We start from the raw sequence: 18,837 nt of genomic DNA, 5'->3' as shown, positions 1-18,837 counted from the left end.
TATTGGATAGTGTAGAGGACATTAATTCTAGTAAGAAACCCATACATAAAATGTTTCTTGCGAGAAAATACTCATTTTTCTTCGTCATATCGCACAAATACCTGATTGCTCAAACAAGCGTTTTCTATTTCCGTATAAAATACTGTCTTTTTCCCACAAAAATCGTGGTATGTGTTAATTTGAACGAGAGGGTTCCACATTTTATACAGTTAATATTGAAATATTCAAAACGTTATTGAAGAAAATAAAACAGTATCGTCTTTTGTATTGTATTGTCCCATGCAGATCAAAAACAAAAGGTGAAAAACAAGTATAAAAGAGAAATCGATATTCGGCTCGATGAGTGATAATGGAAATGGCAGCATATCCCTCAATCTTAGCACGTAGTTAAGTAAAGCAGTATTCCAATCTGACTAAAGTTCAGATCTACCTATTTCTGTTATGTAGATCTGATTACGACCGTATATGTTTCGCCTTCTTAACAATTCGGATTTCCCCAGTCGCAACTTTTCGGCCCTTTCCGAAGGAAGATAATAGCCGAGGCAGTTCCGAATGCGATTTCCCGAGAAAGCTATTTTTAGCCGTGCAATGAAACCGGCTTTATTTAGGCGTTAAAAAAATTATCAAAATAACTTTATCTGTGAAAGTTAAACAAATTGTTATTTTTTGTTAGAAAAAAAAATTTGAAGTAATTTTTAAGACATTAACTTGAAATAATAGAGTCTATTTTTAATTGGCAAAATTGTTTTGCCACTTTACCAGTCGGCTATATGGGCAACGGCAAGTTTGTTCTCGAAATCGTGACAATTTCCTACTAAGTATTGGTTTTCCTAGGGTAAAAATTAGAAACCGCATCGCTTTCAAAATTGTGAAAGCTCGCCGATGATTGGCTATGTGAAAGACCACCAGAAATAACTTCGTAATTGGTCACTGTTAGATCTAAATGCGGAGCGTTATGTAGTGCTTATTTTAATCAGATTGAGCAGTATTCAATCTTCAATTCAGAGCCATTTATTTGACTTAGTGTCTATGTGTCATGACAATGTACAATAATTCTAAATGAAATTTTTATGTTTCATCTCCACTTCACTGGAAGACATGTAAAGTCTTAGTACGGTATCTTTAATAAAGTCATTGCTCACGGCCAAGGTCTAGGTTATGTCGGGGTTTACGGTCTTTAAACGTCGCCTTACATTGTTGGCCTTTTCTCTCATTCTTTAAAAAAAAAATACTACAGTACTGATTCTGTTTGGAGAGATGAATTTTCTTCTATTCTTTTAATTATCCATAATTATAATACATCTGCACTGGCAATATGTAGAACGACTTAAAGTATTAATTATATGTCTCCTTCTCTCTAATATATAGCAGTTTTTACCAGTATTATACGTTTAAAAATGGCGAGAGTATGCGTTACCGTTATGTAAAATCAGTTTCAATTTGGAAATGAATTTTAAAAATATATATTAATAATAGCTTAAATTTCTTTTAAATGTAATAACGTCAGCTTGAATCATCAGAGAAATCATGTAAATCAAAGCTGAATTGTGGGAAGTGTGAGAAAAATTTTGCTTATGAACGCAACTTAAAACGACACCTCCAAAGTTGCGGAAAAGTATAAAGAAGAGTCACACATGCAAGTATTGTACCAAACAGTTCTGTAGTCAAGAGGCATTTTTCCGTATGTGGTCCGTCCTGTCTTTCTTTGTGTAGAATGAACTATTGCATTCTTCAATTGTGCACACAAGTTCCCCTTTCCGTGTATGTACACGTTCAACGTGCCTTTTAAGAGAAGAGGGTGTTGCGTATCGCCCATCACATAAACCACATAATGTACTGGTCGCCGCCTGCTCATGATAGTTTTTTATATGAAATTTTACCCTGGCCTTATTGGCGTACGTTTTTTCACACAAATCACATGAAAATCGTTTTTGTATCCCCTTATTCATATCGAGATTCCATCTGAGATTTACATAAAATTCAAAATGAAAAACTGAAACTTTACCGACTAAAAGTAAAACACTATTTTTTGTGCCTCATTTGTTAATATCTTATAAATACAAAGAGGTTTTACTTCAATTTTAATGAATTGAATAATCAAATCGCGTAATTTATTTCAATATGTCATCCCAGTGATACGATGCATATGAAATTGTATATGTTAATCAGTTACGTATAATAACGGTTACACTCCATCATATTATCACAAAATGAATGATATTGTTGGCTCAAGCACATTTTCGAAGGCTCATTCACATTGCCGATGGCGCCAGCACCTTGTCGATGGCTCGATCACAATAATAAAAATGTGATTATTTGGTTTTCAACTAAGTTCTGTAAGTTATTTTTGTGTTGGTCCAAAGAGGAGGTTAGGACAATGCTATATGCACGATTAAGTCGGTCTGTATTTTCTTTACGGTAGGGAAATCACTCAAAATGTGTCTCCTCGGAAAAGAAAAGCCACAAGGTTATATTTGGTAAAAGTTCTAGCAACGTCATTTCGTGGCATGACATTCTTTGATTTTTGAAAAACAATCATGATCTTTTTAAATTGATAATTTTACTAAAATTTCGTACCTCTTTCAGACTTGTTTTCATCGAGGGCTTTGCAACGGAAGTGTCGATGGCTCTCATTTAAACAGATCACCAAAATGTGAAAGAGCCACCGTTTAGTAGGCGTGGTATATAGTTACTGAAAATTAAACACACGAAAGTTTTACAGATAAAAAGTGAATGATAAAACAAACATATGTAGAAATCCTAATTGGTCGTTATATGAATATTACCGCCGTGTATGACCAACCCATTTTTTTATGACAAACCTTTTACGACTATTTACGATAACAACATTTTGAAATATTTTGTGTTGCAATACCGGATATTGGTAACGTTATTTACATGTAAAACGACACGATCACGCATAAAACATGTTTACAGTTAAACCAGGACACAATTAAGTGAACGCTTAAAGTATACACTATCATCTCACTAACAAGTCATTTGTTTAAAATTTAAAAAATAAAAATACACCAAATCTCACCAAATCTTTTATTAGAAAAGATTCGTTTGAATAATAAATCTGAAATGTTGTTTGTGAGCAGATGGATTTTTGCGCTGTTTATAGTTTTCCAAGGTATGTATACTTTTGAGATATTTCTCTACAATATAGTGAGTAATATTTAATATGATATATAATATATGATGCAAAAATTCATGAAACCATAATATAATTCATGTTATCAGCTCATTGATACACAAGATTGAAAATGATTGTCTGGTTTAGTGGTAGGTACAAAATACAGAATAACAGACCCTCCATTATGAACAAACTAATGTACTTCAGATATTTAAAGCAGCTAGATCATTTCTATTTATGCACTATACAGTTGTTACTCCTATCTCTATCCGTGTGAAAAAAGGGGCACTTTAAGATGTAAAATCTTTGTCATGCAGTTGGAATCAATCACGGTAAAATACCCGCTAAATACACCGGGAGTTTGAAATATCCGCCGCCATTTTGGCGCCAAAACAGAACTAGTCAATTGCTCTAATAGTGCAGTTACAGATGGGATATCAAAACTACGTTCAACCCCCCCCCCCCCTTGCCTCAAGGTGACGGGACATTACTGTTGACTAGTGTACTGCTAAGATAGTGTTTTTTATTCTAAAAGAGTTAGTCCGCTCAGCAAGTCGATATTGAAATCATCGATTTATGAACTGCATTGCTATTCAAACAATATGACTAGTGATAAAACAATCAAGTTTATCAGACAGTGTTATTACTATTCTGATTTTGTGAAAGCCAATGTCAACTTACGTTTCGAAAAAATAGGAATTTTATAAATGTTTTATTCGTTATAACATGTATATTGTTATTTGATTACTGCACCATTAAATCTAATTAACGAACTACCGTTTTATAATTTAATATGTAATGATCATTGTAGGTACAACATTATCTGCTATAATAGAAGTTTCAGAGGACCAAGAAGTGACCATCACATGCCCATTAAATGTTCAATACCCAACCTGGACTGGGCCTGACGGATTGGCTAACCCAATAAATAATGGACATACAATCAATGAACCAGGCATTTCATGGGTAAATAGCAAAGATCTGAAGATAGATAAGACCATGTTAAAGCACGATGGTAACTATATATGCTCTGATTACAGTGGTGACAGAAAAACCGTGGAAGTTGATGTACAGTGTACGTAATTCTACGAAATCCCTAAATAACCATTATACACAACGAAATAATCCTGAATTATGTTTGTCAAGATGACTTCATTTTTATTTAACGGGGATTATTATTAAATTTTAATATTGATAATAATAGTAAACATGATTTCGTTTTAGCATAATAATATTGACATCGAAGCGTGATATTATATAAATAACACATGGGTTTGTGGGTAACAGTATATAAATAACACATGGGTTTGTGGGTAACAGTAAAAATATCATTCCGAGGAAAATACTGTTACCCGAGGCTACGTCTCGGGTAACAGTATTTTTTAGAGGGATGATATTTTTACTGTAACTCACAAACCTATGTGTTATTTATTTTATTACCTCGAACAAAAATCCTGTGATGATCTGAAATAGTCAATTAAATCTAACTGTAACAAAAATTAACCAAGAGTAACAATAACTAATCTGTCCTTACCTTTTAAGTTTTAAGTGTACTTTAGGCCTACTTGAGAAGTTTTTTTTTCTTTTATTCTTTAAGGAAGTGGTGATATCTACCAGTCATAAACATACAATCAGCTGTGTTTTATTAAGAAAACAAACCACTAACCCATTTATAAGGTTATGATATGTGAAATTTGATCCACTTGTATCCAAAATATTCTTCGCATGGTTTTTTGACAAAATTTACAAAATAACGATGATATCCTACAAATGTCTGTCCACCAACTCTATCTGGTTAAAATTGTTAAATAATCCTTTGTTGTATGCTTTAATCGTCTGTATGTTCCAGTTGACACAAAATTATTTACATTACAATTACTTTCGTTGAAAACGGATGTTACTTTTTTGACTATTCAACAAAAAGATATTTTATACGCGAAAAGAACTCTAGGGTGCAAAGAACTAAATTTTACAATAGTCACAGTTACTTTGATGATGCCCTAGGCCCTATCGTCGAAAATAAGAATGAATCGAGAGAAAAATGGCGGCCATTTTATTTCATTTTATTTAGAAAATAGACCACGTGACCAGATTTTATACTGTTAAAAATACTGTTACCTATGTACAGTACAAAATACTTAGTCACGTGGTACACTTGCATTAACAGTAAGAATAACTTCCAGAGGCCTATGGGAAATTAACATTACGAAAAAAAGTGAGGGGTAATAATGTGTAATATCACTTTAATATTATATGATATTTAGGCATCACAATATATATGTGAAAATGTTTTTTTTTGTTGTTGTTTTTTCTTTCCATAATGTTTAATACTTAACTATCTTTAAATTTTAAAATTATTAGCGGTAGTTGATAAAGGATGCGCGTCGAATCCATTTCTTGTCTAGCTAAGAAAACGTTTACTTTTGTATTTGTTGACTTCATTGCAAACAATTAACGATTAACATGTGGTTTGTTTCTTGAAATTTGTATATGATTGACACACTTGTGTTTAATATTATTTTCTAGACAGAATTCTAGTTCTAGACGATGACAAATGGGCTTCTTGCAAACGTTCTACCCTTTCCAGATTCAATATTTTGTGTTCTTAAGCTTTACGGATTTCTAAACCAAGAATATTACAAAACATCCTTCAAATCTGATTTCAAACTATTTTATTTGTCTTTACTTTTTCAGATTTTCACTCCTCGACACATTTTACAACAGCCACCGTTCACAACTCAACAACCATTTTAACATGCAGGTGTTACGCTAATCCTTCATGTAAAATTGTGCCGCACATTATAACTACTTATAGAGAAGGACAAGATAATCACGACTCGGTTACCACATTTACTGAGTGCAAAGCTGTAAGTAACACAATTTACTTTTACATTGACATTTATCATAAGCACAGTGTATAAACGATTTGTACCCCAACCGGATCTTGTGAGAAGATCTCAACATTAGTTCAGTACAAACAGGCGGGGTGACTCATAAAACTTTTTAAGACGGCTTGCATTTAATCTGTGACGGTATGTAAACATTTGAATCATATTAAGAAATATTTTTTCTTTGCTTATAGATATATCTATAACCAGCTTCTTTAAATTTATGCGCATAAAACGCAATGCTGTTCGCTTCGTGTTTTGTTTATGTCAACACACGCCGATTACACAAGCAAATTTATGCCTAAAATTGTTTTATTTCACTATAACTCATATCTGAATCTTAACTTTATTGTCTTACCTCGTCTTACCGCACAGACACTTGTGTGGATATCTTTGAATATTGATAAAAACATAGTAAATAATAGAGGCGAACATTCTGATAACTGTACCCGTCTTGCTAAAACAATTTTAATGATCTGTACCCTACTTGTGTTTTCACTGAACCATAACTTGCGAGTCACTTTTGATGATTTTTATTGTTTTTGTCCTATGTTCCAAATTATATCTTGCAGAATATGAAGTTATTGTGTCACAAGAGCATGACACATCTTTTAGTTCTATATAAGTGATAATACTGCACATGAATGGACCTTCATCATGTATTCACTTTCCATGGAAATACCAGCATAAAGTAGCTGGTAATACGAATTAGGAAGAAAAGTATTTCTTGACAGAAATTATCAACCAACAAATCTTATCTTCATTTACCATTGATTTATCTTTGAAAAGGTATAAAGCTAAAATATAACATAAGTACTATAAACGTTTCTACTAAACGTTTCAACGGCATTGTTGTTAGTTTTGACGTGATCGTTATATAACGCCACATATCAATCCATCCTCCTCGAAAGATCATCACATGATTTTTTGGCATGTTACTTATTTCAACATGTTGAAAGCTTTACACCTACCGTTGATTTCATTATGCTTTTTGAAACACAGTTTTATATTCTCATAAATGCCTTGACTTTATATTTCTGACATGCCCGACTAGAATCACTCTAAATAAATCATTTTAAGGAGTTTCTTGCATATTGTTGTTAAATGTCTAAAAGGTAGTTTTCACTCTTGCAAGTTTATTACCACTTATTTTTAAATAGTTTACAAACTTGCCAGTGTCTAAGACAACCTGTTAGATTTCTTTTCACACAACTTGAAAAGTTTATCATTGGCTATCATAAGGGATCTTAAGTCAAAAGATATATGTAAATCCAGTTCCTTTCTATAAATTGCCATATACATGTATTTCAGATGAATTTGGATGAATCATTTGTAGTTGAGAGTCTTGAGAGTAGCTTTCGTGTAACAAACACTCCCCTGAAAACACAACTTAAATGTGGGATCTGTGGAATAAGTTGACACCAAGTTTAAACTTAAACTCTTCTTCATTTGTGCTAAAAACGTATCTTTTGTCGAAGTGTGAACATCTTTAACAGGCGTTTTGACTTTTTTGCATTTCTTGATTGGAGATTATTTTTCAAGTCCTTCTTGTCTTGAAACTTTTACTGTTTTTGTAATATCATTTGCTTTTAAAGTCCTTGTTTTTATTTATTTTTTTTCAGTTCTTTTGGAATAATTCTAAAGTCTTTGGGGTATGATTTTAATGTTTCTGTTCTTGTTGTGAAACTGAGAAATTGTTTTTTTTTAAGATTTTGTTCTTATGTCAAAATTTTGAACAATAGTGTTTCCGAAATTTTTTGAAGAGAAAGGGGGCAATGAAGACAACTGAATTCTTCCATTTTGCCTGACAATAAACAAATAAATACGTTAAATGATAAACGTTCTCTCCATTAAATCTTTAAAAATACTCACAAGTCAGGGTACAGATAAAATTCGTAAACTCACAAGTAGGGTTCACAATCACCAGCAAGTAACATTCAGTTTACGGAATTGATCTTCTTGGTTAAACTCTTAAAAGCCATTTTTTGCAGATGACTAAATTATCGTTTGTTATTGATTATTTTAGTAGTTCGATATCGCAATTCAATGTTTCACTAAATAAACCTTGAAATAAGACGGATTTTTCTTCTTGTTCAGTGTTGATCACCTGAAAGCAGTTCGTGAGTTTCGATTATTTTATAGCTTTAATGCTAACATTTATATTTTGCATAACTTAAAGGTTTAATAAAGTTTCTCTTCTACGATATAAATAAAGATTTACTAACCTAACGTCCATAAGTATCAATATAAATACCAATATATTAAGTAAGTTAAGCGTCAGAAAATGGCTGACACTGATATCTTCTCACAAGATCCGGTTGGGGTTCAAATCGTTTATATACTGTGGTAAGGGATATCAACGTTTTGTAAATAACTGAACGCAATGATTTTAAAATAATTGTAACGGCTGTGATACATTGTCTTAGCAAAAAAAAATGCAATTCTAAATTATTGTTTATTTAGATGCTCTGATAAAATGCATTCAATTTATAAGATTATTTATTAAAGATGTCCATTTTTGTCAAATTGTAAGATGAAAATTTATGTTTGTTAAAGTCCAAATTGTGACGATATTTAGAAAGAAATGAAATCCTTAAGAACCAAAATAAAAATGTTGACGGCTTGATTTGGTTGAGTCTGATCATGAACGGTAATGGAAGTGAAAGCTTGATATGCTAATATAAAACAAAGAATTACATTATAGCAAACGCCCTACATGCAATTCTCAAAACGTCGATTGTTTTTAAGGTCAATACATTACTTTCTATTTTATGGTTTTAGTAAAGGATCATGACCATTTTGTTTTAGCGCTTCGTCTAGTTATTCATGTCTTTTGTTAAGAACTTTAGAATACAATCTTTTGTATATATTCTTGGATGTAAATTTCGATTATCATATATCTCTAAGATGTAAGTAAAAATATAATAGCTAGAGCCTCGCTCAAGATATTTCTCCGTAACCATTGTCTATAATGGTCATTTGTTTCTCACTGTTAAATCAATAATCATGTGTGATTAGTAACTGGGTCACCAACGAAAAAGTAAGTTTACTGGTTAGTTATCCGGTTAGGTGGAGCGACCACAGATATATGATTTATATATTGAAGAATTGTTTACAGGATCCGCTTCGAGAAAAACAAAGGAAATGTACTAGAGTTATCTCAGTGATGCATGTTTACAAGGAGGACAATGGTAAAGAGATGAGCTGTATATTTCAATATAAGAATGTGACAGACTATCTTATCATGTATCCCAAAGTAAAAGTTTTATGTAAGTGTATAAACAGTTACAGGGATTATGTTATTATCAAATTTGTTATACTAGTCAATATTTACTAATATTTTGACCCCGTGTTTCTATTCTGTATTAAGTCCGGAAGACATTATAAAGCAAAGTAATGTTTACCAAAGAATAAAATTAATAAACATTATTATTCAATAAAATGTACACATAAATAAAGTATATGATATTATTTTATGCTTTTCAGTGGATTACTGATTTATCCGTGAAAATTATATTTGATTATTTCACAGTGAAAATTATCAAAATATAATTTCACTTTTTTCAATGACGAAACTACTTTTTTAAGATTTTCCCCATGTGGTACCTCAATTTTATTTTTAGGGACAATTCTGACAATATCAGGCTGTTAAAAGAAATAGCAAAGCTGAAATAGATAAATAACTTAAATGTCAAAAGTAACACAGAGAGAAAACTTACTTCTATTCCTTCAAATTCCAATCACCAAATTTCGTCTCTAATTTTTTTGTTCGTTTTTACAGTCTGAAAAATACATTCCTTCCCCATGCAAAACTGCTCTTGATGACATTTGGGCATATTAAAGTATCCTACGAGCAATAACTGCCGTATGCTTTATGAAAAATTGAAAAGCATTGACAGCCATCACTCGTAAAATAAGTAAAACTACCCAGCGTTCCTTCATTGCCTTCAGCAAGTTTCAAGTTTTCCATTTTCCTAGCTCCTTTTCTGAATGTTTTCACTTCTGTCAACACTTATTTTTTGTCTGTTACAATCCTCAAATAAGTTTTCTTTCTTTTAAAAAGGTGTATGACTAACAAATCCAAATTATATCCTTCTGAATCTTACACAATTATTTTCCTCCCTTGAAATACACAACTTTAAAAAATGGCTGCCGTTTACATTTTAGAAAGCCAGGTCTAATATAAATTCGCAGTAAGTAACAGAAATATGGATGGATGGTTGGAATTTTTCCTGCAAGAATTGTTTGTTTTATTATTAAAACAAGCGATCATTCACATTTTTTTAATAAAATGAATAAATATCACCGTCATTTAACCTTGATTGGCGGACTTATTTTTTCAGCTCAAGACTTCTTGTTTTAAATGAAAAATTCCGTCTAAATGGGGCTCTCAATGGGGGAAACAGATTTTAATATTATCGTTAAAATTATGAAAATTTCCTTTTAACTTGTTTTTAAGCATAAAATAAAAAGAAAATTTGTCTGTTTGTTGTGTAAGATGTAATTTTATTTCATCTCGTGAACTTAAAAAAAACAGTATTCTCACTCGTGGCTACGCCACTCGTGAGAATACTGTTTTTAAAGCTCACTCGATGAAATAAAATTTCATCTTACACACAAACAAACAAATATCCTCTATCTCCTTTCTTTACTTTAAATTTAATTTTCTTTCAAAGCATTATCTTTCCATTGCAAAAACACAAATAAAACATTTACATTTTGATTTTGGCGTCGAATGGTATAGGATCGACACACTTGTCGTCCCTTGTTTTGAAATTACAAACTAGATATGGTACATACCCGACCTGAATCTGTCTTATTGACTTGGCGTTGCTTTAAACTAGGAACAGTCCAACAATGTATATATGAGTTCAATTTAAAAAAATACAACATAATTTTATTATTACAGTTCCACCAACACTTGTAAACATCTCGGCAGAAATGGTTGATTCTAAATTAACTTTAAACTGTTCCACGGATTCTTCTAACCCGGTATCTTCATTAACATGGCGAAGGGGTGTCAGTCCTAAAACCTTTGTAAATGATGTAATAGTGAGTGGTTACAATGAATATACAAGGGATGCTGAATACAATGGTAAAAATATAACTCAAGCTATTGACATTGATCCAAAGCATATAGACATTGGAGAGACCATCTTCTGCTGTGCCCGCTATCAAACTCAACAAATATGTGATTCTATGAGCCTGAACTCTTTTCAGATATGTAAGTACATTTTTTTTAAAGCGTATTACCTCCTAAGGCGCAAAGTTGTTTTTGTCACAGTTTAAATATATTGGAGGAATAATTATTTCAGAAAACAACCTTACACAATAGGAAGCTGGAATTAAGAATAATTCAGTTTATATAGTCTGTGAATTATGCTCTACACTATGGTTTGTTCAAACATGACTTTGTAGTTCTAGTATATCGTAACTTCAAAATAACTATTAACCAAAGATTAATCGACTCATTCGATTAGAATGTGGATGTTCTCGTACAGAAAACACGTTTTTTTCTTTTCATTTTATATCAATTTACACTATTGTTATTGTATTTACGTAAATCTAGCTTACGGAACGTCGGTGGTTCTACTCAGGTGCCCGTTCGTGCCTGAAATAATGCACGGAGGGGCACCTGAGGTCTTCCTCCACCAGTAAAGCTGGAACGTCGCGATATGACCTATACTGTGTCGATGTGACGTAAAACCCAATCAAAACAAACGGAATTTACGTAAATAATAGATTATTCACTCTTAGCAATGTTTTCTTTTTTCAGCTGAAGGTTGTGTTTCTAAATCAAGTTTAGCAACATTATTTATTGGTATATTCCTGCTCCTTGTGTAAGAAAGACAGACGTGTCCGTTCTCTTTGAAGACACATATTGATGTCTAAGAAGATCTGCATGGTTGATAATTACTAAGTTATAACACAACTTCTTTAATTAATTAGTCATGGCTATCATTTCTTATTTAATTGATGCTTTATATCTAGTCGGTCGAATGTTGGCATTATATTTATTTATCATAAATTTATTTATTTTTTATTTTTAGTTTTTTTAATTTAATATTCTTTTAGTTGTCATTTTGATCTATATAATAGATCGAAAGATTTAAAAAAGTTGCGTTCCATTTTTATCTACAATTGTATATTTCTGACATGTTTTCTATTTTTTCTTGTATTATATAAATAAAGTTTACAAACCATTATTTTGTAATGTTTACATTTTGTACTTTAAATCGGCGGTCATATAGCTAATGGTGTCTGCCTAACAACTCATTCGTTATAACACCAAAAGTTGCAAAACACTGTTTAATTCAAGGTTAAGTAAATTATTATCTATCAAACTGAATGTTTGCGACACAAACAATTACTAATTTGTAAAGATCAGTATATGGTATTAAAATACCTAACCTATTTTGATGTATCTTGATTTATGTTGTGTAAATTGCGTTCTGGTGATGATTACGTCTCCATTATTAACAACTGAGTTACATAACAATGCATTTCCTTGCATAATTTTTCACATTAATCTTCGTTTTTGGTTCAGTGAAATAACAATAAATAAATAAATAGATAAATATCACCTTTTGCGTGTTCAAAAGCGTTCTGACATATAATGTAACATCACATTGAAAGGGGAGTTAAGACGTATTAGTTTAGTTTTGTTTATTTATTTAATCATGACATATTACATGTATGTGACTAAAACTACAAAGAATATTTTGTGTTCAATATCAGTTATCTGTCTTGAAAGTAAAAAGAATAGTTGCTTTAATGTAAAATTAAAAGTTGTATAAAAGAAAATGGAGATATGAAGGTAATTTTAAATGTAATAAAATCATTCTATCATAAGGGAATATATTCTGCAGATAGGGACTATTGAAAGGTAGGTTGTATCCAAGCAGTTCGGTTAACTCAATAGTTAGAGTGTTGGACTGTGGTCACTTTCGTTGTGATTAAACATGGTCATTCGCACTGTACCTCTGCTCTGTTATGTACAGAAGATTCAGTTCCTTGTGAAAGTGAAAGCAACTAGTACTGGTTAATTGCTTGACAGCCTACCCAGGAACGTTGCGTTGACATAACCGTGCTCTGGAAAATTAAATGTGGCGTGCTGCCGTGATCCGGAGAGAAAACTACCAACACCACCACCAGGTGTATCTCCCGAGTTTAGAGTTTATTATCACTTGTATGCAATCAGCGAGAGCAATGCAATCCATTATAATAGCATAACATTTATGTATTTTTTCTTTTCTTATATAATTTCAGTAAAATACGCAACATTAATTTGTACGAAACAAAATTTTTTCCACTTCCTTTCGAAATACTTAGCATTGTTATGTTGTTATGCAACGAGTTTGAATACATGTGACTACATGGAGCAAGGGAATTTTACCGCCTTTTGAATAAATTTTAACAATCGAGCTATTACGGTGGCATAAAAGGGAACATAGGAAATCTTTTATTTATTACGTCGGCACACGATAGTATTATAATTATGTGCACACGATAGGTATTACGTGACAAGGCGATATGTATTACATGCATACGCGATAGTCATACCTGGCCATGCAATAAATACATTTATTTCGTACGATGATCATGTAATGGCTTTTACGTGCGCACGTAATAGTTATCACTTGGCAACGTAATACAAATTGTGTGCGCACGTACTAATAATTTTGTAAAAGAATAGCGAAAAAACGCATTAAAATTTATGCACGGCCGCACATTACAGCACATTTGTCTTTTGCAAGCGCCACGGCGCCGGAGAACGTTTAGGTCGAGCGTATTTGGTTAAACTGCCACCGATCTGTTTTATCTTTTTGGTAAGTCCAACTGTCTGACACAACTCTCTAACACTATTGTTTGACTAACAAGATACTTGTGTCAGGTTTGTCATATTGCATGTTATTAAATGAGACTATCCGAACTGTTGTCAAATGTTTGTGAAATACCCGTTTTCCTGGACGACTTAATGACAACGTTTTCGAATAAATAAACGTTGCAACCGAAAACCATTGAAACATGACTTCACAATAATCCAATGTTCAAATGACGTGAAGTTTTGGATGACATTTTTTTCGGGTTTTAAACCACCAAGCACCTGCAAATTTTAGAAAAGATCCATTTTTGTATCAGGCACTTTTGATTAATTATTGATTTCAACGTTTGTCAAGTTTTTGAGCTACGCCGCTATGGCCTTTCTATGGTTATTTTAGGGAGCTTGCTGACTGGATGACATTAAAGCAATTTTATTTTGCAATTAAATAGATAAACATCTTTTTTGCGCAGGTATGAATTTATTAAATAAACATGAAATTTATCAGAATTATAAACAAATTCCGGGCAATTCAGGATTATGTATAATCTTATTTACACTTTTAAAAATATTTGAATCCAGGGTATTTTTGTATTTTTGACAAGTAAATCTAGGCTTATAAAATTGTCCAAGAATTTCTGCTCATGATAATGTTATTTATTTCTTATCTTTCTCTCAGTTTTAAATGCTACAAGTTAACTGGAAAAAATGCGTCTAGATGAAAAGTGTAAGAACTGTATCAAAATAAATTGTTATATTAGTATAAAAAGGAAATATAAATAAGAATTTTCAAATACATGTTGTATTTATTCTGTATCAAAAATCAAATGTATATACGCCGCCATCTACCATCGAGGACAAATCCATGTCAGCGTCGCTGAACAAACACCTTCGCCGTTTCTGTCTGATCGACCTGTTATCACACGATTCAAACCAATGTATATGTCCTCGTTGATTCCCTGACTGTCTGCCTGACCATTCAGAGCATACAGACAGTTGTCACATACATATTCATCAAACCCTTGGTCGTTCATGATTCGAATGTGTTGATTGCTGACGTAAATGGTCACGTGATTGACATTTGGTCCAATAGCGTCCGCAAAGGTTTTGAATGAACCTACCGAATTGCACCTATCGCTGTGATAAAGTCGAACTGCAGGAAAAACACCTTCAGCCTCTGCGTCATTCATCTGTGTGTTGTAATCACCCCCTTAATTTTTTACAAAACAGTAGAATAAATTAATCACGATACATTGGATTGGTGCATAAACGTTAGAGTATAAATAATGCAATTTCAATTTAAACAACATAACATTATTATTATTTTAAAGGATTCTAGTTAACTTTCAAAATTAAGATGATAATTCATGTGTACTCATAGGCGAGATATACTTGTGAATGTTGGATCAATTATGTCTTCTCATCCGGCTTATAATTACACAAGGGCATCTTGAATCGAATTGAAATTTCATACAAGTTTATTTTTTATTAATTAAATCTTCTTACTGTATCCATCGTTTGTTCTGCTGTCTCCTATATTAAACCCCCAACCTGATCGTGTACCAGAACTAAGTGTCAGATCTATTCTCAACATACGTCTACCACATAATGGTTTTCTTAAGCAGTAGTCACATGGGTCCTTTGTAAACTTCTCAAAGTTTATCTGTGATTTAAGTAAAATTGTCATAGTTTTACCACATGCCTAACATGTTTCAAGTCTGACTAAAAACTACATCGCTACGAGGAATAATTGGAAAACATTTTTTAACTATATAACTGAATTGCTTGAGTGTGTTCAGTATTTACATATTTACCTTCAGAAGTGCTCTTTTGTTGCAGTCCCCAGTTAAGCTTGTCTGTGCTGTTGGCTGTTGAAGGATTTGAACACCTGCTGCGGTATTAATTCCATCACATGGAGCATTGCTTGTTAAATCGACATGAGTGAATCCACGTTCACAGCACTGGAACGTCGAAAGAAACGGTACGTAAGGTCTACAAATTGGCAACGGTCTGAACCTTGCGCCATCAGGAATTCGTAATCTCTTCTTTTGTCCAGGTTCATGTAGATCGTGGCCTTGTAAAGATAAATGTTTTGTTGTTTGTTTAACCATTTCAAAGCATTGTTGCAGTAAAGATTTGTAAGCATGATATTTATTATTTCCTTTTTATTACAATTAGGAAATTATTCAAAATGATACCTAATTCCGTTCTTTACTACAAATCCATCAATATTCTAAAATGTGCACATACCATAAGCATACCTGCTTAGTGTATATTCTGCTGTTGTACGTAACTCATTTTGCATTTGTTTCTTAGGAATTTATGTTTTACCTTTCGTTATATAGTTACCCATCATACAAACTAAACACTGATAAAATATTTTCGTCAGTATCCTACAATTACTATCATTTATATCTCTTTTAATTTACGTTCGACAAGGAGCAATAATTTCATAATACGCTCCATTAGCTATACAAGGTGTAATCTGAAATGATCTATATTTTGTGTAGTCGTTGATCCTTTTCACATATAGCATCTGGCTTTCGTAAGTTTTAAATCTTGAATTCTGCTAATGCCGGAGCCAGGGTCGTGGACAGTAATTTGCACTTAACAGTACCGTCAGAGAACAAGCTTAATCAAACCCAACCTGCAACATTTTCAATTTTGTCGTTTTGGGCGTTCTTTAGGGATTATATTTTCTCTATTTGTCTGTGCAACACCAATTACAAACTCGGGTTGTATAAAAAATCTTTTCTTTTTATAATTTTTGACAAGGTTATTGAAAGGCAAGTATGCCAACCTTTGAAATATATATTATGGAAATATTCGTTAATTGAAACTACTGATATTTGATACAAATAAATGTAAAATCAACTTCTTTTGATCAATTGCATCTTGCCGACCCTTTTCAGTCAAACCAAAGATTAAGATAGCAAACACTATCTGAGGGATATACACAGAACGGATATGGTTTTCGTTCTAACCTGCGCTGGTATTACGCGTTTGAGCAAATCCTAATTTGATGACCAAGTTTATTCCAATATGTCTAGGAAAGACTAAAAGCCCACCTAAATTCTATAAAAGTAAACAGTAGCTTAGTTATATTTTTTTTGTTATGGTTGTAGAAAAAGTTTAAAATGTTTACCTGTTGACATTAATTTTGATTTGTTTATAAATGTACACCAATGGGCATTTTTAAAAAATTGTTTATGATTGTCAGACATATTTTCAATCATTATTTTACCGAAACAGACTTAACGTTTTTTTAGAATGTCAAATATATACACTCGTTCTACATTATCAAAGATTACACTCTGTTTTTGTTAACATATAAAATCACACTGTAGTACTACTTTCAATCTGTTTTAAGAACGAGGTTATTGAGGTGTTCCGTACACACGGAAAAGACTTGCAACGTTTTAAAACTTTAAGAACAAAGCCTGAAAACATAGCATCATTCAAAAATGGCAGTTTTTTAAAGAAAGGGCGAAATTAAATCAAGTTTTGAAAGAATTTCCATGATTTTAATCAATATTCCAAAAAAATGTATATTTCCCAAAAATATTTCTATGCTAAGGGAATTGGGAAAATTTTTCCAAATTTTCAACCCTGTTTAGTTAAGAAAATTTGTAGCAAACAATCAACAAAAAAAAAAACAAAAAAACAAAAAACACTTTTTGGGTTAATGATACAGTCTTTGGTCGTTTAGTACGATAGTTCGATAATCTTTGATATAATCGTACATATGTATATTAGCCGCGTCACGACAAAACCAACATAGTGCGTTTGCGACCAGCATGGATCTAGACCAGCATGCGCATCCGCGCAGTCTGATCAGGATCCATGCTGTTCGCTTACCAACCCTATTACAAGAAGGGAATCTGATAGCGAACAGCATGGATCCTGATCAGATTGCGCGGATGCGCATGCTGGTCTAGATCCATGCTGGTCGCAAACGCAAGCGCGGCTCAAATATAACATAAATAAATGTGCGGTGATGTACACAATTCATTAAGACAAATAAACTTTGAGCAATAGAAAGTTATGAATGAAATTTAATTACTTTATCTTTCTTCCTAAACTTAGTACATTTGTACTTAATAGTTGAAGTAGCTTTATTCTGAAAAATGGAAATTAAAGTCTAGAATTTGACTAAAATAAATTTTGACACAATGTAATCACACAAAATATTGATCTGGTTGATCTCTTTATATCTGAATGAATTATATACGTTTATAGCTAAATTTGTAACATACATACCGCCAAAGTTTGTGTTTTCGTCAGCACTGTCCAATTCTAATTCGGCGTCCACGTCGTTCTTCAAAAGTCTTGCTATGAGATGGTTTTCAAGTTTCGATAGTTCGTCATGATAGTTAGGAACATTAGAATTGCCTTTACTTTCCACGACACTCAAAGCAAATATGATTGTGATGATAACGAAGTTAAGTAGGTTCTTCTCCATTGTATCTTCGTTCGTATCTTTGTATCAGTCCGTCTGTTAATTTATAAAAACATCATAAATTAATTCATGTTTTCATTCATTTTTATACATTTGTATAGTTCAATTAACTTTTATAAAAATATACGCATCAAAATCGTCTCCGGTTAGCTCAAGGGGTTGAGCGTTCGAGTGTTTGAATCGGGGCGACCCGGATTCCGGACGGTTGCCCAGAACTATTTCGTTTGTGATTTTATCATTGATATCCTTCATAAGGTCATTTCGCACTGTACCTCTGCTCTGCGCAAAAGTGAAGGCAACTAGTACTGGGTAAACTGCTTGAGAATTTACCCAGGAACAATACGGTGCCTGAAACCATACTATGTAATTTTTAAAGTGTTTATATGCTGTGATCCAAAGGGTAAACCACCCAACACACGCCACCACTATATGTATCAGCATTCTAACAAATGCAAGGTCTAGCACCAAGAAGTCCAGTTGATTAGTTGTACTATTAAGAAGTTAACAATGTTTTACAAATAATTTTTTAATT

At 32.4% G+C, this 18,837-nt stretch overlaps 3 protein-coding genes across 3 annotated transcripts; 2 read left to right on the top strand and 1 right to left on the bottom strand.

Annotated features, from left to right (window-relative positions):
• The first annotated feature begins 2,901 nt into the window (after window positions 1-2,901).
• Window positions 2,902-4,236, top strand: LOC132725575 (uncharacterized). Its single transcript, XM_060710711.1, has 2 exons — window positions 2,902-3,133; window positions 3,948-4,236. Exons 1-2 carry the CDS (start codon window positions 3,085-3,087, stop codon window positions 4,217-4,219), a joined length of 321 nt encoding a protein of 106 aa, XP_060566694.1. The 5' UTR covers window positions 2,902-3,084; the 3' UTR covers window positions 4,220-4,236.
• A 1,560-nt stretch (window positions 4,237-5,796) lies between these two features.
• LOC132725574 (uncharacterized) lies at window positions 5,797-12,227 on the top strand. The gene is made up of 4 exons (XM_060710710.1): window positions 5,797-6,003; window positions 9,143-9,293; window positions 10,934-11,248; window positions 11,801-12,227. The coding sequence occupies exons 2-4, from the start codon at window positions 9,191-9,193 to the stop codon at window positions 11,866-11,868; spliced, it is 486 nt and encodes a 161-aa protein (XP_060566693.1). The 5' UTR covers window positions 5,797-6,003; window positions 9,143-9,190; the 3' UTR covers window positions 11,869-12,227.
• A 2,261-nt stretch (window positions 12,228-14,488) lies between these two features.
• LOC132725571 (uncharacterized) lies at window positions 14,489-18,341 on the bottom strand. Its single transcript, XM_060710706.1, has 4 exons — window positions 18,107-18,341; window positions 15,661-15,920; window positions 15,353-15,509; window positions 14,489-15,056 (listed from the first exon to the last, which is right to left on the bottom strand). Exons 1-4 carry the CDS (start codon window positions 18,306-18,308, stop codon window positions 14,692-14,694), a joined length of 984 nt encoding a protein of 327 aa, XP_060566689.1. The 5' UTR covers window positions 18,309-18,341; the 3' UTR covers window positions 14,489-14,691.
• Between the last annotated feature and the right edge of the window lie 496 nt (window positions 18,342-18,837).

The sequence above is a fragment of the Ruditapes philippinarum genome, unplaced genomic scaffold (genome assembly GCF_026571515.1).
Source record: "Ruditapes philippinarum isolate M1 unplaced genomic scaffold, ASM2657151v2 ctg1810_1_1_1_1, whole genome shotgun sequence".
Lineage (NCBI taxonomy): Eukaryota > Metazoa > Mollusca > Bivalvia > Venerida > Veneridae > Ruditapes > Ruditapes philippinarum.
The sequence above is the reverse complement of the archived record's forward strand: the minus strand, read 5'-3'. Positions and strand labels throughout refer to the sequence as shown.